The sequence below is a fragment of the Cryptomeria japonica genome, chromosome 11, assembly GCF_030272615.1.
Source record: "Cryptomeria japonica chromosome 11, Sugi_1.0, whole genome shotgun sequence".
NCBI classification, from domain to species: Eukaryota; Viridiplantae; Streptophyta; class Pinopsida; order Cupressales; family Cupressaceae; genus Cryptomeria; species Cryptomeria japonica.
In genome coordinates, this window is record NC_081415.1 from 184,792,017 (window position 1) to 184,816,546 (window position 24,530).

The window sequence follows — 24,530 nt, forward strand, 5'->3', positions numbered from 1 at the left end:
TTCTAGCCCCATTAGGTTGTGTGGTTTCTGGTTGGTTTGGATCCAGCATGATCAGGTATGCTCCGGTATGTTTCGGTTATGGAATTGGCTTACTCATGTTCATATTCAAGCAATTGGTTTTGGTTCTAGTGATCAGATGCTATCTTGTTTGCTTGGAAGTTTGGTTTGTGGTTTCAACGAGGGTTTCATCAACAGAGCTTTGATGACGATCTTTGATGATATGCATAAGTGGTATTAGTGTGGCTTCTGGTGGAGATTCGGGATGCTGATGGTGATCATGTTCCAGAATTGGTGGATTGGGATTATTGCTTTGGCATGTATGGGCCTATATTAGGTCCCGGTGTATCTAGGTTACGAACCGACTTAATGTAACATGTGGATTAGACCTCTCGATGTCTTTTTGAGATGTCTTATGGGTTGGATATTATTTGTTTGGTCTAAGGCTAACATGTTTTGTAATTATGTAATTAGTTTATTGTGTGGTGGCCGACATGATTGTTTATGGTCAAGGGTTTGTATATATATGATGTAAGATCTCATTGTAGATGATATCAGTATATAGGAAAGACATATGGATATGTGATGTGTGAATAATGTAATATCATTCAGGTAGAGGATTTAGTCGATAATTGGAGATCGAGTTGGGTTTATGTAAGAGGATTTAGTCCTCTGGTATTGAACTTAACTGGAATTATCTTCAGGTATAGGAGATGCCATCTTTGCAATTCATTCATTCTTCCAGATTGTAGTCTGGATTTCTATGTAGTTAGTGAGACTCCTTTTGTGATGAGCAGTGCACTCTAGGTTGTTGGCCTTCCTGCAAATGCATGCCCCTCAATTGTAATTCACATACTTACTACAAAAGTATTATCTGACTGTGGGTAGGCTTCCCACTATGGTTTTTCCCTTTACCGGGTTTTCCACGTACAAATATTATTGTCACATAGATGGTATTTAGTCTCTAATTATTGTTTATGCTTAATTGGTTTATCTACTATTTCGGTATTTGGTTTAAGCATTCCAGTATTAATGTTTTGGGTTTGGGTTTTAAATTTTTAAATTGCTTAAGGTTCCGGTAATCTGAGACAACTGATTCACCCCCCCTCTCAGTTGTCTTCTGGTTATTTGAACTATCTAACAAGTTTGAACTCTTGTTTAAGTTGCAAGTCTCTTTTCTAAGTAGATGAGGTGAAGTCCCAAATGTCCATAAATTCTAAGACACCTTTTTTGAATAAGCTCTTACTTTGTAATTGGGAACAAAGAGCAAGTTGATCATCAAAGCATATCAATTTATTCCACCAAATAGATGAAGATGATAAGCTCATTTCATGGCTAAGGTCTTATTCATTTCATTCAAGAAGAGGAAACACAAGCTGCTGCACTTTCCATATGCTTAAATTTTTTCTAGAAGATTGAGGTTTAAAGTATCTTGCCATAATGATTTGATCTTTCCACCCAACTTCTTTCCAAGCATTGTTGGCTCCAGTGGTAGCAATTCAGTATCTAATAAGTGACCTCAACGGTGTTGATCCATGAAGACTTCTTCTAATCCATTTGGTAATTAGGAAAACTCCTTGTGTAAAGGGGTCAATCACTCCTAACCCGCTTTTCTTTTTGGTTGAATACAATGTGACCATGAAGCAATAGCATGTCCCATTTTATTATTCCATCTTCCCCACAAGAACCTTCTAATCAATTGTGTTTGTTGAAATATATCTATTTTTCGAAGGGAGCCAACAAGATGAAATGTAGACATGGTTGGCTATGAGAATTTAATTAGCAATTTGAATAGAACCAACCACTGAGAGAAATGTGTTTAACCAATGTTCAATCTTCCTTTTTAATTTGAGCATGAACCATTTCAACATTTCAAACAAGGAGACTCCTATCATAAATGGGATGCCAAGGTTTCTTGAGATCACACCATGATAGTTGAATTTCCATTGGGAGGGAATCTAAGAGGGTGATTGATCACCTAAAGTCATCCAAAATTTAGTTTTATTAGGAGAAATTAGAGAACCAGAAGAAGCATAGTATAAGTCTAAGATTTCAAGAGTTAGTTGAGCTCCTCTTGAGAATTTTGAAAATAATAAGATATCATCAACAAAATGAGAATTTGAAGCCACTTCATCACCTGATAGAGAAATCCCATGGATAATTTTCTTTTATTTAATATGATGTAGAAGATATCCAAGGGAATTAGCAATGAGCACATAAAACAAGGGAGCTAAGGGACAACCTTGTCTTATTGATGTTGAAATGTTGATATTTTTTAGGGATTCCAAATTCAATATTTCAACATGAAAATCATTTGAGCTCAACCACTTGAATAATTTTATTTATTTAGCATGCAATATTTTTATTTATTCATTTTACTTTATTTTTTTAATTCTTTATTTAACATTGTAATGCATAAATATTTATTTTTAATAATTATGGTTCAGTTAAATTATTATTATTTATTTAATGGTTGCTATAATCAAAATATAGTATAAATAGCAAGCACCTTGTAATGAATTGATTCATTAGTAGATGGTACTTGCATACTTACACACATTATAGTGCTTATAGTTTTCTTCAAACATTTAAAAATATTATATGTGATTCTAGCAACTTTTCGTTCAAATATATTATCTCTAGTACTTTTGGAAATATGAGCAAGATCAAATTGAAAGTCATCTTAATATTATGATGCAAGTGTGATATAGATCCATAATGATCTTTATTTATATATCAACAATTACTTCAAAAAAATATTGTATTCACTAGAAATCCATTCAATGATTTAAGTGTTACTACAAAAATATTCTAAACTTTTGTAGACAAATGCATCGAATAGAATGATGTTAATGAGAAATGTGAACCTAGGAATATACAATCTGAACAAGTTAAAAAAAAAAAACTATATATCCCATCTTGTGGAATAAGGAAGAAAAGTATTTCACTTTTACATAAACTAATTTTGTTTTACCAATTTTCATATTACTTACATATTAATGTTTAGAACTAGATTATTGGTTGTACATCAAGCTTTTCACAAACATTTTTTTTTATATTTATGAACAAAGTGATTTTTTTAAAAAAATATTTCCTTTCTTCATGTAAATATACAAGATTTCTATTAGATGTAGGCCATTTCAAAATCATGTGCAATAGATTAAATATTTGCAAACATTAAATTATATAATCTTGATTTATCATAACAATTAAACTAGTACAATAATATGCTAGGTGAAGCCACCAATAATATGCTTTTGTCTTCAAGAAGGAGAATACTCCAAAAAGTCAGCCTTAGCAAAAAACAAAGTCATGTACACATGTTTATAACAATCAAAAGATTTCATTATTAAATTTTAAAGTAGAACAAATAATCCACAAGTAATAGACAAAATAGCCAATGAAAATTTGTCTAAAAAGATAACTACTAATTTCCATTTAAATTTCAACATTGTAATATTTTAAATAAGGATAATTATTTTATAGATGTATCCCTTTATATTGCCAGGGCCTTCATCTATGGAAACACAATTTTTATCTTGATTTAGCATAACAATTAAACTATATATAATAACATGTTGGGTGAAGCCAAAAGTGATTAATGTGTTTTTGTCTTCAATAAAGAGAACACACCAAAAACCTTCTTGTACACAAATTTATAACAATCAAAGGACTTCCTTATTAAATTTAAAAGTAGTACAAATAATTCACTAGTAGAAAAATAACCAATGAGAATTTGTCTAAAAAGCTAACTACTAATTTCTATTTAAATTTCAACATTGTAATATTTTAAATAAGGATAATTACTTATAGAAAAAAAATATAACTCGCCTTTTATAGATGTATCCCTTTATAGTGTTAGGTCCTTCATATATGGAAACACAATTTTTATCTTGATTTAGCATAACAATTAAACTATATACAATAATATGTTGGGTGAAACCACCAATAATGTGTTTTTGTCTTCAATAAGGAGAATGCACCAAAAAGCCTTCCTTAGAAAAAATAAAGTCCTGTACACATATTTATAACAATCAAAAGATTTCATTATTAAATTTAAAAGTAGTACAAATAATCCACAAGTAACAAACAAAATAACCAATGAGAATTTTTCTAAAAAGCTAACTACTAATTTCTATTTAAATTTTAATATTGTAATATTAAATAAGGATAATTACTCCATAAAAAAAAAATTATAACTCACCTTTTATAGTGGCATGTCCTTCATCCATGGAAACATAATTGTTATCCTGACTTAGCATACCAATTAAACTATATACAATAATATGCTGGGTGAAGCCACCAATAATGTGTTTTTGTCTTCAGTAAGGAGAATACACCATAAAGCCTTCCAGGTCCTTCGTCTATGAAAGCACAATTTTTATCTTGATTTAGCATAACAATTAAACTATATACAATAATATGCTGGGTGAAGCCACCAATAATGTGTTTTTTGCCTTCAATAAGGAGAATGCACCAAAAACCGTTCCTTAGCAAAAGTAAATTCATGTACACATATTTATAACAATAAAAGGATTTCATTATTAAATTTAAAAGTGGTACAAATAATCCACATGTAATAGACAAAATAACCAATGAGGATTTGTCTAAAAATCTATGTACTAATTTCTATTTAAATTCGAACTTTGTAATATTTTAAATAAGGATAATTACTTCAAAGAAAAAAATAATAACTTACCTTTTATAGATGTAGCCCTTTATAGTGTCAAGTCCTTCATCCATGGAAACACAATTTTTAGGATTGCATCAACTTTATTGAAATATTTCCTTCTCCAACTCATTTTTATCAAGATCAATGACACTATTCCTCCAAATGCTACTCCATATGACAATCCTAATGCTATTCCATACAAAGGATATTTAGTGCTTTTCTTTTCTTTGTTAATTGAAACTTCAGGAGGACGAGGAATATATTGTGGCCAAGAACAATTTTTGGGTAGGGGACAACCCCATAAATTAGGATTTCCTGAATAAGAGGATTCTGCAAATGTACTCATCTGTGTTCCTTGGGGTATACTTCCTGAGAGGTGGTTGTTTGATAAATTTAGGAAACCTAAAGAGCTAAGAGATGTAAACTCCATAGGGATTTTTCCAAAAAAATTATTTCTTGAAAGGTCTAATGACTCTAGCTGACCCATTTCTCCCAAACTACTTGGAATGGTCCCATTCAAATTGTTCATTGAAAGGTTCAAAAACCTTAACCCCTTTAAATTCCCGAAATCAAAAGGAATTCCTCCCTCCAATTCATTGTTTGATAGATCTATGGCTGTGAGAGTGGAAAGAATATATGTGTAGTGCTCTTCTATACCCTTTGAAGTCATATCCAATCCATCCCGATATGTTTGCTCATCATAAAAAGTGGACAATACAATACCATTTTGGTCTTCTATTGTCATTGCTTGCAATGATACAATTGTGTGTGGAATTAAACCTGAGAAATGATTGGAAGAAAGGAGCAAGATCTGAAGGTGTATTAGTTGGCCTATGGCTGAAGGAATATTCCCTGTAAAATTGTTTTCTTTCATCACCAATACTCTTAGACTGTAAAAATTTCCAATTCTTGGTGGCATTTCACCTCCAAAAAAGTTGTTCCCAATATCAAGAACCTGTAAAAATGAACAATTTGATATTGAAGGTGGAAAAGATCCAATCAGGATATTACCATGAACAACTAATGACTTTAATTGCCATAGTCTACTAAATTCATATGGTAAGCTTCCCTTCAAACTGTTGTTTCCCAAATTTAAGACAGTGAGAGAAGAACAATTGGACAAGCTTGCAGGGATCATTCCACTTATTTTGTTGTTTGCAAGATTTAAAAACAGGAGTTGAAATAATTTTCCCAGGCTATAAGGAATATTGCCACTAAATAAATTGTTTGCAAGATTTAATATTTGGAGTTGAGATAATTTGGCCAGGCTTGAAGGAATCTTGCCATTGAATAAATTGTCATTAAGCAACAATATTGAAATACTGGAAGGCCATATTGATGGGATGCATCCACTCAGTCCATTTCTTGACACATCTAACTCTGAAAGTTGTGTGCATATTGAAAGATTTGAGGATAGGCTTCCTTCTAGATGATTTCCTGAGAGATTTAAATATTGCAACTGAGGGCTGGTTTCCCATAGCCAAGAGGGAATTACACCCACAAGACTAGCATTTGTTAATTCCAACCTTTCAAGTGAGAATTGTGTTGAGATCCAAGGTGGAAATTCACCATCAATTGTACATGACATTAAAGACAACTCATATAATTGAAAGGATGGAATCCAGATTGTGCTAATATTTAGCACACAATCAGATAAATACAAATAACTTAACCTTGTAAGCTTGTGAAAGAAATTTTCTGAAATCAACTGGTGGTGATTTAGTGACAGGCCTAATTCAACTAAAGAAGGTGGAAGTGAGGAAGAAGAGATGGTTTCATTGAAACGATTGCTAACACCATCGAACATCTGGAGTAAAGAAAGATTGCCTAAGGAATCTGGAATGTTCCCCCTCAGTTCATTGTTAGAAAGATATAAGTTTCTCAACAAAGAGAGACTTCCAAGAGAAGCAGGTATGCTTCCACTAAGCTGGTTGCGAGAAAGGTGAAGTTCAGTTAAAGAAGAAAGGCTTCCAAGAGAAGCAGGTATGCTTCCACTAAGCTGGTTGCGAGAAAGGTGAAGTTCAGTTAAAGAAGAAAGGCTTCCAAGAGAAGCAGGTATGCTTCCACTAAGCTGGTTGCGAGAAAGGTGAAGTTCAGTTAAAGAAGAAAGGCTTCCAAGAGAAGCAGGTATGCTTCCACTAAGCTGGTTGTCAGAAAGGTCAAGTTCAGTTAAAGAAGAAAGGCTTCCAAGAGAAGCAGGTATGCTTCCACTAAGCTGGTTGTAAGAAAGGTCAAGTTCAGTTAAAGAAGAAAGGCTTCCAAGAGAAGCAGGTATGCTTCCACTAAGCTGGTTGTAAGAAAGGTGAAGTTCAGTTAAAGAAGAAAGGCTTCCAAGAGAAGCGGGTATGCTTCCACTAAGTTGGTTGTAAGAAAGGTCAAGTTTAGTTAAAGAAGAAAGATTGCCAAGGCAGGAGGGTATGCTTCCATTGAAGTTATCAAATGAGAGATCAAGATATGTAAGACGGGTGAGAGAACAAACGAAAGGGGGAATCATCCCAGTAAAGCTATTTCCAGATAAATCTAAATAGCGAATATAAGAGAGATTTCTCAAACAGGGAGGAATGACAGTACCTGATGTAAGAGAGAATACCTCAAGTATAGTGAGCGATTTGAGAAAACGAAGTTGGCACAGGCTCTCAGATATCACGCCTTCAGCAAAGAGATAGCGTATGTCAAGAGAGACAACGTGGTTGGTGTGATTGTCGCAGGAGATGCCTGTCCAGTTGGTGCAACAGTCTGTTCCATTTACCCACGAAGTCAGGTTGAAGTAGGAAATATTGAGGGCATCTTTGAAGCGAAGGAGAGCCTGGGATTCATGGGAAAGACAGCTGGTCGAGAGTAATGGATGGGAAAAAGAAGAGCGTGGAGAGAGGAAAAGGAAGACAAGCAAAAGAGACATGAAAACTAAAAACAGCTTGTGTGAAGGGATGGCCATTCTATTTGGGATGCAGGAAAACGCAGATTGTGGTTTGTTATTGTTTGGGTGGGAAAGGCTCTTCTTATCCTTCCTGCCGGTCAATGGGTCAATGATTTAGCAATTAACCAAACGTCTTTAATAAGTTTGTGTCATTACCTTGCACTTGCACTTTCTGCAAATTTAAAATAATTTTAAGCGTTTTCTCGAGAAGCAGAAAAGCGGTCATGATTAATTCTAATTCACGTAACCGTTAGTTTTATGCCTACAAATTCACATATGGAAACTTCAAGAATGTGATCTTTAGAGGTGATTAAAATATGGAAACTTCAAGAATGTGATCTTCAGTAACCATATCTTTTATATAAAGAAACTTCTTATATTTCTCATTAAGCTCACTACCTATTAATTAATAATAAGATTTACATATTTTTAATAAACACTCACAAATATACTCAGCCAACCCCTCTTTTCACTTCAATAGCTAACTTAACCAAGTAACTAAACATCCACAACAAACAAAACTCTAAACACTTTTCCTATCTATTTATTTTCACGAAACCATGACAAATTTTTATTTATGATTAATATTTAATTATATATTATACATTATTTTTTTATCAAAATAGTCTACAGAATAGATGCATCTTTATGTAAAAGATGAACTTGTCCTTTAATTTTTTTCTGTTGATAATGGAATGGTGCACCCTTTTTCCTACCTAATGCGAAACACGGAAGTGGTGTACCATATCGTTGCGGACAATATTATGCATATGAGCTGTAGAAGTAACTTAAAAATTGACTACAACGACCAACATTAAAATTGACTGGACGCGTCCTCGCTTTGAATTTAATAGACTCCTGAAAGTAACCTTACTATCTCTTCCAGGCGAGTTTTCATCTTAGAGGGACGAAATCAGGGTGAAATTCTGCTTACTTAAGCAGATTAGGAAGGGAATAAAGCACATATTATTCTATTGTCTCGTCCACCTTGTAGACACAAATGGGCAAGTTCCTAGCTTACTAAAAACAAATAGTTTAATATTAGATGTTAATTTTACTTCATAGAAATATGAAAAACAGATATTTACTTTTGGGTTTGGATGACCTCTAAATTATAATGGATTGTTTGATCATTAAAAAAAATTAGGTCTAATAGAATGTAATATTATACATGATTGTAAAAAGATTAAATTGAGTTGTTTCAAAGAAACACCATCCAAAGACTAGTCAAACCACAAGTGTCAAACCACAAACAATTTCATCTTATCTCATGTAATACATATCGATGTTTTAGGTGTCCATACGTCAATTATCAACCCTCTATCATGGTGTTCATTATAGGGGCTCAAATGAGTAGACAATGTATGGCATATGCTCATTTCAGAGACCTTACTCACTTCAAATATGTAGTACCCCTGCCCTAATCTATTTCTAACCTTGGTTTAATCTTGATTAGGTTATCGTAATATTATGTTATAGTCAGATGTTGGATTTTACGCATAGCTATTGATGTGGTTTTCACACTAGTTGTATGCAAGTTGTTAGTGTACCTATTTCGTGGTATCATTATTGAGCTAACGCTTTCATTAAGTTATTATATATGTATGCATGTATGTTCTTTGGTTGCAGGAGATTTCAGGTACAACGTCGCATGAGTGCGAGGTTCGTCTTCACCTGGATGTACAGGTTTGAGTGTACCTTTTTAATCCTTAGAGTTGGATTAGGTGGTCGTAAGACCCTAGTCGACCTTAGTCGTGCTCAAGTGAGCATCGTCAGTCGTCATCGGTAATCCCTTCTTGTTTGGGTTTGCGAGTCGTCTGTTTGGTTGGCCTTCTCGGTTTGCGTGCCTGGTGTGTTTGGTTATTTAGTCCTTAGTAATTATTTTGATTATTTATGCGTTTGTGCATTGATGATTAATGGATTAAATTGATTGAGAATTCGTTATGGGATTTTCGTTGTTAATGAATTGCCTGTTTTAAATTGGGAGTAAATCCGATTAAATGTCTGTTTTTGAATATTTAATGCATTTTGTTTATGCTGTTGAAAAGGAAGTTTTATTTTTTATCGCCATAGAGTTAATTGTGTTATGTTGGCTTATTTGATTTGAAAGGTTAAATCGTATTAATTGAGAGAAATCGATTTTGAATTAAAAAGCAATTTAAATTATTGTAATAGCTAGAAAAGTATTAAATTTGGAGAATTATTTGTAAATAAAAATTTTTAATTCCAAAAATAGAAATTCTGGGTCAACTCTTCCATATAACCCAAATTTGGGGAAATTTTGAAAGGATGGACTTTTTTGGGGAATTTCTGGTTGGGAATGAAAATTGGAGGATGGACAAATTTGGAAAACCTTTGGTTGGAGAGAATTTTGGAAGGAAATTTGGAGGTTTGGGGAAGGAATGTTTCTAGATCTGACAGGTGGGCTCTCCCTCAGCCATACCAGGATTGCGAATGAAGGTAGGATCTAATTCTCAAGTTTAGTTGTTGTATGAAATGGAAATGGGAGTTTGGATGTCTTCATGTTATTTGGTTTCAGATTCCTTTGGCTGGAAATGTTTTGAGGTGGTATTATTCCTTATTTCCTTTTGGATGTTTGAAACCCCCTCTTTGTTTTGGAATGGATGAATTCCATCAAGAATCTTGATGCCAAACTAATTTCGTTGAAATCGGATTTTGTATTAAACCGAAATTTACAAACAATTTCGTTGTTGTTCAAAAAAAATAAAAATAAAAATAAGAGAATTTCGAGCTGTGTTTTAATGTTTTTTTTTTTAGCAGCCTGTGTTAAACGCTTTTTAACCAAACTGGGCATTGTGTTATTTCAGACTGTGTTTAAGAAAAATTTATTTATGTTCAGGTCGAACTGGGCGTTGTTGTTATTTAAAAACATTGTTTGGGGTTGGAGGGTGGGGAGCGGAGCTCCCCCGCTCCTCCTCCCCTCTCCCCCGCTCGTGCCCCCCTGTTTTTCCCCCCCCCGCTGGTGTTAATGTCTGTGCCCGCGGCACACTGCGGTGGCCGCAGGGCGCCGCGGACCTGTGGGCACCGCAGAGGCGCCGCCCGCGTGCCTTCGCCTTGCTGTGGCTAGGGTTAGGGCACGGCCCTTCCCAGCTTGCCTCCCTCACATTTTTTAAAATGTGTTTTTCTTGTTAAAAGAAAGCATAGTTTTCAATGTGGTTTGTTTTTTTTAAAATGTATTTTTTTTTACCATAAAAAAAATGCTTATAATATGTTAGATATTATTCAATGAGGATTTTCTTTTTTATTAAGTCTTGATAATGAGAAATGGGGCAAGAATGTATTTGTTGATGCATTATTTTGTTTTGTAGTCATTATGCAAGGCATAATTTTAATGGTGTGTAGTTGAGAAGATAAAATATTTTTATGTTGGATAATCTTTTTGGAGGTATAACGTACTTTATTCCTATATTCATATTGTTTGAAGAATTTAAGGATATAAGTCATATGGAAAGGTTAGAAATGAATAATTAACCATTGATCATTAGAAACTAAAACGATATGCTTTTGATAATGATTATCTCCTTTTAGACTCTTTTTTTTATATATTTATATTTCCGTGCTTCGTATGGTACATCTGGGATTGAAAATTATGAATCTGTAGAGATTGATTTTGAGCCAGTATGTCTATGATGTTTTGTCGGAGATTAAATATCTTATTTAATAGATTAATGGTTGTCTGAGTTTTATTATTATAAATTTGGTTTTAAAACTCATTATCGCTTAATTTGCCTGTTCGATGCTTTGAACCTTAGGAGTTAGAAAACCAAGAACAACCTATCCCTTGATGAGGTAGATAACTGTTATCTGATTGGATCTTGTAGAAAACTTGATCGATTTTAATGATTAATCAATTTGAGGAAATATTGTCTTTTTTGATTATTGCCTTGCAAGTTTAAATTCTGTATTCGCCTTTAATTATGAAATGGCATGTTTTGCTTTGTTTAGTAGGACCCTGTCATATGTATGATTTGGTGTTCCTGTTTTAGTCCTCGATTCCGAGTTGATTGTTGTATTATGATGTTGTCATAGTTGGTCATATTCCTTGTGTGGGTGTCAAATGATGATTTGTGGTTGACCGTCGTTGGTCAGGTCTCTGGTTAGAGTACCGTTAGTAAGTGTGCATCTTGGTGTCGTGTTTGACCTGATGGTTGCTTCTCTCTTCTTGAACTCCATTCGTCTGACCATGTGTATTCCTTGGTTTGAGTTCGTCTGAGTTTAGTCTAGTGTCGTATGGGAAAGTGGCTTTCGATTGGGGGCTGCGCCCAAAGTGGCTGCTGGGTAACCCGTCGAAAGTGAGTCTAATAAGTGATAACCCTTAAGTAGATTAGAATGTAATCTCTAAATAAGATAAATGTGCCTCACACATGAGACGAGTGCTATCATAGATTCGACATGCTGTGAGAAGGCCTGAAATGGCAAACTACCATCCTTGTCTTCACGAGAGGATGTGTGGGTCCACATGAGGCTTGGATGGGCCGAAAGCTCGGATTAGGTTGCCAGGGTGACCCAGTGTATGGGGTCGGGACCTATGAAGACTTGCCATGGTATCCATACCAGGTTGTGTGATGACACTTGTCCCTACGTTCGCTAGTGTGTTGTCATTTTGTCTTGTTAGGAGTACCCTTGTGAGTCATCCTTTTGTCTCTGCCCTTGTGAGTGTCGGTTTCATGTTAGACCTTGGGGGTGATGGCTCAGTTTCATGGATGCTCTCTTGGACCTCTTGTATTAGCTTGATTATGTTCAGCTGGATCCTGTTCTTTTCAGGGATCGTTTATGTATTAATTGACCGGTGCAGTCGTTTGTATATTGTTTATGTATCGCCTTGATGGCTAGATTGAAATGGTGTAACCTCTTGTATTCTTAACCTTTATTAATTATCAGAGGGGTCTTGCAGTTGCGCAGACCCGGAGATGTAGCCCTTTAGGGGTGAACTCCGAGATCATTATGGTGTTATGTGATGCATTCTCTTATGTTTCCTTTATTCAGCTTTATCATGTGTGAATAGCTTATGTTAGAATGGTTAAGTGGATAAATGGAATTAACTTTAAACGTTTATATGTGGTTCCTCCTTGAATGCCATGGTGATCGAATGTATAAGTAGTTTAGATGAGATTTATCGTAGATGCTAGAATGCAATCGTATTTTGAAATGCAATAGGTTGGAATATGAAAGAATGTAACTTAGAGTAATGAATTATACTCAGTTGTTGTTAAGAAATTAAGTATGCTTGAAAAGATCTCTTATGTCATGATGAAATCCTAGTGTATTAGAATGTTAGATGTATGGTTGTAATTTTAAATGAAAAGCTTGAATGGAAATTATGAATGGATCTTAATGGATGAATCTTTGCTTGTGGTTTATATTTCCATCTTTTGAAAGAAGTTATCCTGATTAAGAATTATCTCGTGATTAAAATATTCAGTTATTGGATTAATCGTGTGAGTTAAGTGAATTGTGAAATTGAAGTAATCTCGTTGGGAAACTCTTTAGGTGTTAGTTGATGTCTTCCGCTATGTAATCTGAATCTTTGATATCTTGTTGCATCTTATGTGTTGTAACTTTTTTAAAAAATAAAATTTTGCACTCTATTCTTATGTTATGGCTTAATCCCTTCGGGGTTTCCTGGCGGGGCATTACAAAATAACTTATAGTAATGAAAGAGTTGTAGTTCGATTAGTAAGAATAATATTATGTTCATCATACCATCCACCAAGATTCAAATCCCTCAAAAGTGAGATTTAACCAAGCTTGATCCTAGGAGATCTTTAGCCCCTACTTGTGGTAGCTTAGGCAAATGACAACTTTTTCTTTAGACGCATACTTCAATATATAAATGCAGGGGTATTGATATCTAAGCAATCTAGTTGTTGAACCACTAAGAAAAAACTCTTAATAGATTCATTTCATGTTTTTACTTAGTACATTAAGCCAATATTTTGAGATATATCAAACTTGATATAAATTGTAGAAAATGGTAAAGGTAATTTTGCTAATAGCTTATTCTTATATGATAAAGGGGATAGGGTGTTTAGAGAGAGAGGAAGTCATGCAGTTCTACGAGTCTTTCAAAATCAAGAATAACATTTGAAAAAGGGGATCAACTAAGAAGGATTTGTTCAAGGATAAGAAGAGTGAGGTTATGTATTGCTCCTTAGACTATTTTGGTTTCAAACTATCTTGATGCAACTTTACTCCTTTAATTCATTACTTTTTAGCCTTCATTTTCCTTATCTCGACTCCTTTCCTGATTGTTATTTTAATTCAACCATAGATTTATTTGTTCCATACTACTCTTTGATGTTTGTTTGGGATTTTCATTATTTTACCTTTCACATTTCATTAAAAAATGCATAAAACCTTTAAATAGTAATTAATACAGACACAGAGGAAGGTTTTAGAGATAGGACTATCAAACCATGTAGCCTAGATTTACACACGACAAAAATATCTTAACACCATGAAATATCATCGATTCATATAGTAGAATGATTATAGAATTTTTATTTTCTTTCTAAGTATAAATTACAGATTGGCCACAAGCCACCACAAGCTAATTGCAAGCTTACATGAAAATATGGAATTCAGGATAAGACTCTTGTTACTAACTCACTAACTTGCTTAGTGACTACTATCTCTCTAGCTTCCTGACTACTTTCTCTTATATGGAATAGATGTTTAGATATTCATTCTAAGCCTTAGCAATTATTTGTGTCAATTAAAAGGTGCCCCAACACTTGATGCTTCATGAAATGTGTAGGTTGACTTACTCTTGATGATGAAGCTCAAAGAACTAATAAATTAGGCTAGTGTCCCATTTGGAAGTTTCATTGGTCACTATCTATTGTGTGATATGTTAGATTTTATGTTGGAAGGTACAAAAAGGTTTTGCATGTGTCACTTGATAAACTATATGATATTTTATTTGTACTATGATCTTTTTTTAGTGATATATTTCTAAAAATTGACCCAAATGCCTTGATACTTAAATATGTTGTTCAAATGGTGTCATATATGTTTGGTTTTTTGTTCCAAGCCAAATGATTGTAACACAATAGATCACATTAAAGTTTTTTGGGATGCGCCTGCATCAAACACCCAAGGTTATTTGATAAGTGAGTCGTTCACTTTACCAATTGTGGATAAAATCCAAGGCATTCCATCTCTACTTGTGAAACCCATGATGAGTCTTCTACTAGTATTCCTCTCTCCTTCACTAGGTATTCCATGTACCATCAATTTTTGGTATTATGCTCAACTTTGTTGTCCAACATCTATTCTATCTACTCTTGTTGGTATTGTGGTAGTTGATCCTTGAAACAAACTTCTATATTGCCTCTTCTTAAATGTCTCTCATCATACTAATGAATATCTACAATGTTTAATATGGGTGATATGTCAATTACATTTGGTAACTTAACTTCATGCATGTTACTTGAGTCAAAAAATTAAAAAATTCTTCATGGACCAAACTTCTTTATCTTGAGTTTGTTGTATATGCCTAGTAGGAATCTCTCCTTCTTGAGATATATCTTAAATTCATCACCAACTAGGAACTCTTTGTGTCTCCTTCTCTCATGTACTTAACCTTTGCATTTGTTATTCATTGTCTATAAGTGTTTCCCAACTTCAATATGAATTGTAATTTTTCATTTAGTTTCTAAATTCCTCTACTGAACTACACTCCTTTTTCCTTCTATATTGGTAAATTTGAGTTTCGCAACTCTTGTGGGGTGCACCCCAATCAAAATCTCAAATGGTTTTCTCCTTGTACTCATGTTTATTGAGTTATTGTATGCAAAATTTTCTTGTGTTAGGATCATGTCCCAATTTTCTATCTTGTCTCCTACCAGACATCTCAACAAGTTGCTCAAACATTAATATACTACCTTCGTTTGTCCATTAGTTTGTGGGTGAAATCTAGAACTAAACTTTATATATTTCTTCTTCTTTTTCATAATATCTGTAGCGTCCTAAAATTGCGACACTTGCAATTTCGACCGCATTTCGGTCTTCACGATGGCGACGCAACACTGAACCTGAATGGAGACCCCGAAACTTGTCCACGACACCAAAAACTGCATTTTTCCAACACCCTGGCCTGATCCTCCTTGCACCCTGCTGTCCCGAGAGGTGGGACCAGAGCGCCCAGCGCCCTGGTCCCTAGCCCTATTTTGGGCCCGGTCTCCTATGGGACTTTGGGTCTTTTTGTTTGCAAAATGGAAAATAACATTTCCTGGTCGGCCTAAGGTCGGGAAAATCAGTCTATCAGCCCTAATTGACAAGTATATAAACTACATTTTCCTCTCCCATTTGGGTAAGAAGGACATATGTGTACAAGCGTGGAAACGATATTCAAACATTCAAGCATTCAAGCATTCAAACATTCCTTCAAGCAATTGATCATTCTAAGTCTCCATTCAAGGCTAAGTGTTGCATTCAAGACAAGGATTCAACCATTGAAGAGGAGATCACATACTACAACATACAACAAACAACAACATCTATACCTTTGCACATAAGGATACAAACATCCTTACAACAAGGTTGCAGGTACGCGGCTGAAATTGAAGATCTGGAATCCTTGTGCAGAGACGAACAGATCCCCCTTCGTTTCACGGATTTTTCGGAGGACCGTGTGCACGCCGGGCGCCATCATCCCGTCAAATTTTGCTCAAATTTGCAGGACAGCGTCGTATCAACATTTTATAGCTAATTCCAGGTCCACAGCTTCATCCTATATCCCTATCTCAGTTTATAAGCGAATCTTTCTCACTTTTCATGCATTCCTAGCCTAATCATTCTATTTACATTCTTTACAAAAGAGGGTAGCCTTGCTGTCTTAACCCTTGAAACTCATTTAGAATCCAATCTTGCGTTGAGTGGGATTGGATCTTGTGGGTTTCAACCCCTCTTTTGAATGTAAAGTCTCCCCTAAGTGAAAACCGTCGACCCTAGTAACCTCCCTTCTCTCTCCTTGGAGTTGGAAGAGGGGAGAGCAACTAGGGTTCGATCGATTTTCCACTTTACAATATGCTCCATAAATATTTTTAAAATGGTGTTTCAACCTTACAATTATATAGGGTTACTATTTATAGTAAGTTTCCATTTGAGTGCAAATTGATCCTATTGGTAAACAAATTTTTCACTGTGATTGATTCTCCAAAACTGACATTATTTTCCCAAAGAGAAGTGACAATCATTCCAATATTTGGAGAGATTATTATGAAATAGCATGATTCCTCTATTTTTGAGAGGAGCAACTCTCTCGCATGATGGTGTTTTTATGGGTTTTGTGTGCATTTAACTTGAAAGTATTAAAGGAGACAAGACAAAACTAAAGGAAGATGAATAACAAAATCCCTACTGGCAAACCTACAAATATTGAATATGATTTCACAACTGATAATAATTGCAAAGGTATTTTCATGATAAAGTATGTTTTTTTATGCAATGACAATGAAAGAAGCATGAAATATCTCAACATATGAAGAGATGAGTAACTCCAACACATTCAAATTAAGATACCAAATCTTAAATGTACTTAATAAGATCAATTGCATGGATTATAAGAAATTCAATAGATGTGATTTTTTCATGTAGACAAAAGATATCGCCAACTTGACATACAAAAAATTAGTAATAATAACTTGAAAATTAATCTAGAACATTTGAGCTAAAGAAATTCTTTATTGTTTCCATGGAATTATGCAAACTCAAGAACCCTTCTATACAAAGTGTAAACACAAAAGCCGTCAATGTATCTCTCTAAGAATTTTTGCAAAATTTCTCCTCTATAAAAGTCCCCTTTACATTTTAATTAGCATTGTATTTATATGCTAGCTCTTTGATAACTAACTTGTAATCACTTTTTGTAACTACCTAAGTAATCACTTTTCATAACTACCTACGTAATTATTTCTCGCAACTACCTTAGTAATTACTACTCATAACTATCTAAGTAATCGGTTTTTATAACTACTTGTTGGGAACAAGTTAGGATTTACCTAACTTTTCTATACATTGGGTCAAAATTATAACTCTTAATTACAATAAGTGACATTAGTCAGTTTTACAAAATGATAATTTAAAATTTGTAACTAAAGAAGAGCGTATTATTGGTTTTTTTGCGATGAGCATTGTGTCTCTTCCTAATCCATGAGTCATGCATTCAAAATCAAGGTCTATCAATGAACAACCTATCCTTAATGGATCCTCACCTTGACAAAAATTTGAATCTCCATGCTCTGTTAAGTTTGATCACTAAATTTAACTCTTTTATCGCAAATATAGGAAATCTTCTCACTTAGGGTTAGGATTATAGGATCTAGGCAGTGTCCCATTATTTTTCTCACAAATTTAGTTTCTCCTAGTACTCCATCGACACCTCCAATTGCACTTACTATCTCATTCACTCAGTGCAAGTTACCTTCAATGATCTCATCTTCAAACATCCTCATTGTCTAAAATTTATACTTTAGATTATGCATCTGGACTTGCTTGATCTTTAGATCTCCTTCATAAATCTTGCTTAACTTATCCCAAATTTCCTCTATATATTTGTAACCCATGACCTTCAATAACTCTAAGTCACTCAAACTACTAACAATTCCATTTCTTTCCTTGGCATTATTCTCATGCTCATTGATCTCATCCGAAGTAGATGGACTAGTATAACTACTATTAATAATATCCCATATTTTGGGTGATGGAGAATTCAAATAATATTCCATATGTGCTTTCCAAAAGGAATAATTTGTGCCATCAAACTTTGGTACTTTGTAACTATCCTCCTATAAGATTTACTTAGAAGAACCTTGCTCTAATACCAATTGTTTAACACACCACAAGACTAAGAAGGGGGGTGAAATATTCTTATCAAAGTCCTTTTAAATTTATTTAGTAATAAATACTTATCAATTATCATTAACCAACTAAACATCAATGAAAGATGAAACAATAAACAACAAACACTAAACACATGAACACTAAAATTTTACATGGGAAATTCAATGTGGGAAAACCCGTAGTGATAATCACACTCACAATATAAGTGATTGAATACAATGTTTTAGGCACAAGGCCAAGGAAGCTCACTACTCTTGATTTGGACTTGTAGGATAAGGCAAACAACCTTAGGGAAAGATACAGTGGACATACATTATTGAGATTCATGATCCTAAAGCAAGATATAGATCCACCAAGCTACCAAAAGGACTCGATACTTTTTGAAAAACATTGAGAAAAGATGAATTGAATCTAAGTAGGATCTCCTTATCATAAATACATCACAAGTTGATATATTCACACTTTTTCCTTCAACACATGTACTTCTACATCACCCTCAACCAATCCACACCTCAATTCACACACTTGCACATCTATATAGATCAACTTATTCATCGACACACTCAAATGCATCGGTCACAGACAATCATAAATTACACAACGTCAACTACAATGAAGTATTTCACTAAATGTGGTCCACTCTAGGAGATAAAGGGGACCGCAATACATCACAACATGTCTTCCTAAGTTAATTCCAACAAACTACACACACCAACACATCCTTCAAAGTCAACATCAAACGTAACATGTAGATAAACAATAAAGCACACTAGCCAATCATCCCAAAATAATTTTCTAGTGCAAATAACTTAATATGTACCTTCACATGCCCCAATAAAACCCATAACAACACATTAACTCAACCTCCAATCAATATCCAGACCAAAAGAGTATGATCCAAATAAGATAAACCAACTGAGTTGGCTAGAGACCAATACAATAGATAGCACCAAACAATAAAACAACATAACTTTAGTTGCAGAGAAAACCAACACTTGAATTTTTAACTATAGCATTCCATGAGCAATAAGAACATGCCCTCCAAGCCAAAAAACTTGAACTAACACTGCAGAGTGATGCAGAGCACTCTTTGGACTAGTCTTAATAAATAACCTCACTATTAACAAACTACAACAATCAACTTCAACATTCAAAGGACTAAGGACCTAAAAATATAATACTGCAATATCCACAAAAAATAGGCATTAAATCCAAAACTGCAATTCATCATCTTCAAAAGCAGAGGAATGCAAAGAATTCTCCCATTAGGACTTTAAATACTCTTTCTCGTGTATTTCAACTTCCTTTATTGCCACCTTTTAGAAACACCACATACTCACTCAATATTACAACTAGACATCATAACAACATTTGAACTCTCATTTTCAGATCATACAATACCAATTAATAATTAGATCAATGTTAATGACCACAATTGTACTAAGAACACAACTAAGCAACTACAACTTCCTCTTTACCTATGTCATTAATACACACAAGTGTGACATTAATGACAACACCATGCAAATTGTAAATTGTAGACACCTATAATACTCCTTTAATTAAATAAATATTTATTATTTATTTATTTTATATTTTATAATGTCTTGGAGGCCCCTGCTTATCGTCTCTCACAAAGACAAGGTTGCGAGGGGCCCCTTAAGTTGTTGCGCTTTTGAGTTTAAGGAGACTCCAAGTGTGGGACTGATTTTTCTACCATTGGACATTGACCTTATGAATAGCCCATTTTTGGTGTGTCTTCTTTTGTGATAAGATCAATGGAAATTTGGGCTTTGAAGATTCTAGGCCATACTCTTGTTATCACTAATCACACAACAACCATTATGTCTTCTTTTTTGCAATGTTTTCTTGCCACAATGATCATCAAAGAATTAGATTTGGTCACATTCAATACCGAAAAAACAAATTTATACTTGGACAGGCATTAGGCAAAAAAAACTTCCCCAAAAATGTGTCTCTAAGACTTTTTGTTGCATTTGTGGCACTTTCCATCACATCTTTGAGACATCTTGTCGCGTATGTGGCACATCTTGTTGTGTTTTCGATATCTATTGTCATGTCTATTTTTATGCAAAAATACATATTTGGACATTATTATTGTGTGTTTAGATCTTAAAAACACATTTGTGACATATATCATCGCATCCCTAGTATCTTTCTATGTATTTGATTAAAGAGATTGACAGAGTTTCCCAACTAATTCATTAGGATTCCTAGTTAGTCAACCATTAGGTCACCATTTCTACCTTTTCATTTTTAGTGCTTTCAAACCCCCATTCATCCAAAACACCAACCTTGCGAGAAGTTAAAAGTTATATTCTTGTCCTCACTATCTTGCATCAAACTTTGATATCACCAAGTGGTCTCTTCCTTAGATCTATCATCTTCAAGTAGGACACCATTATAGTCTCTTGAGTTAGGATACCTTACCTTGGAATTTGTCATGTTACGAGAAGTCATATCTTTCTTGAGTTATCGATTCATGGATATCTATCATAATCCTAATTCTATCATCATTTGGAATTTCATTTTAGGACCTTTACAAGGAAAACTCCTGACTTTTGGTCATTATCATATATTTTCCCCATCATTACCCCTTGGTCATCTTTCCATTCCCTCAAGTCAAACTTGGATCTTATATGATTGAAACTAGTGCCCAAAGACTCAAAAGAGAATCCTAGGAAGCTTAAAGATCTCAAGACATGGATACTTATGCTTATGATGAATAAGAGTTTTACAACACTAGGAATTTCAAAATCTATAGTAGTGAGCAAGATTCAGATGATGAGTCCAACTCAAAATTCAATAAGTTGCTTGAGACAATCTTACGCAAGGATCCACAATTGTATTTATTAATGATTTCTCAAGATGGTTTCAAGTTACCTTCTGATTTTGATGTGTCTCGACTTTTGGAGGTCAACCAAGATAGTGTCGATGCTAGTTAAAATAGACATAGAGATACCCAAGTGTTTGAATCACCTTCATGCCTTTTGCAAAAAACTAGACATCCATATCCAAATGCGTATTTGATGAACTCATGAGCAATATCATACTAGTGACCTTCATAGTTGAAGAACTACCAATACACGTATTAATGACCAACACTAAGATCGACATCATGATACAAACCAAGGTCAGGTTTGTGTTCGTACTTTCACTAAACAACCTCATGTTTCTTTAAAGGAGAATCAACATGGTCATATCCAAGGTTAATGTCTCGTGGTCATGGTCCCACTAGACAACCTGATGTTTTATTTGATGATCAAAACCAAGGTCATGTTTCTAATACCCATCATAATCACATTCATGATTCTCACACTCATTCAAGGTTCTTTAATCAATACCAAGGTCATATTCTAGGTGGTTAATATAAAAATTGCATTCCTCCTCCATCACCTCCAAAAGACCCATATAGTTACATTCCTCCACCCAGTACCCAATATCCTAGTTATGTACCTCCTCTCGCTAGTCATTACAACACCTTCATTACACCTCCCAATGATATTTGCAACAACAAGTGAAGGAATTACAACAATAAATGGATAGTATGCATACTCTTCTTAAGAACTGCATGCTTCAAAATATTTTTCCTTATCCCTTTGATAGGAATATACCCATACCACCCTTTCCCTCTAATTTTGATGTGCCTAAATTTAACAAGTACAAGGGAAAGGGTGATCCTAAGAAACATATTAGAGAATTATTCAGTGCTTGTATATAGGTTTCTCATGAAGATTCCTACCTAATTCACCTCTTCCCTCATAGTCTAGGGGGACAAGCTATGGAGTGATTTTCACGATTACCTCCTGGGATTAGTTCTTGGGGTGACTTGGCTAAGAATTTCATTCAACACTTCTCCTAAAAAACTATGTATGAGGTCTCAATGACAACTTTATATACCACATACTTCTAGTGCAGGACATACACATATATTGACAACTACAGACTATTTTACTAAATGGGTTGAGGCCATTCCGGTATGAAAGACATCCTCAGAAGGTTGTTTGTAACTTTTTGAAAGAGAACGTCCTGGTTCGATTTGGGGTCCCGCTAAAAATTGTGGCTGACAATGCTACTAATTTCTCTTCTATCGAGATTTCTTTATTTTTCTATGATCATGGAATCTCTCTTGCTCACTCTGATTATTATCCTCGGGGAAATGGTCAAGCTAAATCCAGTAATAAAAACCTCATAAATATCATGAAAAAAATTAGTGAGTGAAAACTTCAAGGATTGGCATAAAAAGTTGTATGAATCCCTTTGGGTTGATCGTACATAGCCAAAGCGGGCTATCGGGATGTCACCATTTGAACTGGTCTATGGTGTAGGCACTCAGGTAGCACTTCCTTTGGAACTGGCAACTACTAAGTTACAAACTGTCATTGAAGACGCTTATTTTCAGAATTCTTTGGAAAAGCGGATTATGCATTTGATGAGAATTGATGAAGAAAGGGATAAATTAGTGGATCGGGTAATAGAGCACCAGATGAGGGTGAAGAGGATATTTGACAAGCGGGCCAAGCCACGAAAATTCATGCTAGGCGATCAAGTACTGCTCTAGGAAAGAAGAAGGGAACCCAAAGGGGCACATGCAAAGTTTGAATCGCTCTGGAAAGGACCATTCTTGATTCATGAGGTAAAAGGACCAAATTCATTTAAACTTGCATATCAAGATGGTACTGCTCTTCCTCTGACATATAATGGTCAGGATTTGAAGTTATATCAATTGTAAACGAGTGTCCCTCATGGTTTTGTATATAGTGTTCTGGTTGTTTGGCAGTTGTGTGTCTTTTCTGTTTTTGTTTCTGTTTGGGTCTTTAAATAAAGTCTACTTGCGAAACCAGAGATTTTGGAGTTCATTTCTAGTTCCTTCACAGTCCTAGTCCCCAGTCAGAGCCAATGTTATCCCCCCTGCAATTTTCCCTTTTGAATGTTCATACTTGCGGGTTGTCTTATTGTGCCTTTATTCTCGTTGGGTCTTTTGTTCTCCTTCGTACTTGAACCATTGAACTCTTTCTTAAAAGTTCAATAGGTTCAAAGTTCAAAGCGCGTTTTAGGAAAAAAAATCATTTGTGGTCTTTTTCTTCGTGAGAGCAAGCACACTTTTGTTTTATGTCTTGATCTTTGAACCCGTGAACCTTAATTGGTTCAAGGTTCAAAATGTCTTTTGTAAGTCGCGGCAATGTATTGTTGTATAACGAGCGATGTCTATATATTTTAAGTTAGGTTTCCGACCTTGAACTTTGAACCAAATCTCAAGTGGTTCAAATGGTTCAAGGCTTCTGCTTAATAATCATTGTTGATGCTCATTCTCGGTATTGTTGTGTGCGGCTCATTCATTGTTGTACTTCCTAAATGAACTTGAACTGCTGAACTTTTTGTCAAATGGTTCAAGGTTCATGAGTTCATTTCAAAACTAACTCTAAGGCTTTTCATGATAATGAAAGTGGAGCAACAAGAAGGAATATTCCCAACATTCAGTAGTTTTAAAATTCTAAATATGGAAAGTAATCATGAGTGCACCAACTACTTGTGCGGAGGTGATAGATAATTAATAAGGTGTCATATTTTAGTCATTTCACTATTACTTCGCACGCATGAGTAAATCATTATGAAGCATGTGTGGCTTTATAGATATTTTCTCATCTGATCAAAAGGAATGTATGAATTTATTTCCATAGTTTGTAAGGGTTGCGACTGTCATACTTGAGCAAATTGGAGGCGCCGAAGGTAAAACCGGCTCTGATTTCCTGAGGAAGTTTCCAGTTTTCATGGTGGTAATGGGTAAGTTCAGATGACTCTTCCTAAGCTGTGTTTCTTTAAGTTCTAAAGATTTATCAGTATAGGAATAAAATCTCTAAATTGTTGGAGTAGAATTTTGCCTTGTTTTAGAATTTCTTGGTTAGAAGTATAGATAGGCAGTATGAGGCCAATATTGTTGAAGCTTGGTCGGACCTCGTGTCTAGTGAGCATATTATTAGAGCTAAAAGATACTTCCTTGGTTCATGTTGATTTAGGGGATTTCTTTGAAAGAGGCAAGAACCCTCAAACCGGTTC

The 24,530-nt window shown here is 34.7% G+C and overlaps 1 protein-coding gene across 1 annotated transcript; it reads right to left on the reverse strand.

Annotated features, from left to right (window-relative positions):
* Window positions 1-4,702: 4,702 nt before the first annotated feature.
* On the reverse strand, window positions 4,703-7,631 carry LOC131855871 (receptor-like protein 12). Its single transcript, XM_059214488.1, has one exon. The coding sequence runs from the start codon at window positions 7,602-7,604 to the stop codon at window positions 4,716-4,718; it is 2,889 nt and encodes a 962-aa protein (XP_059070471.1). The 5' UTR covers window positions 7,605-7,631; the 3' UTR covers window positions 4,703-4,715.
* Window positions 7,632-24,530: the final 16,899 nt, after the last annotated feature.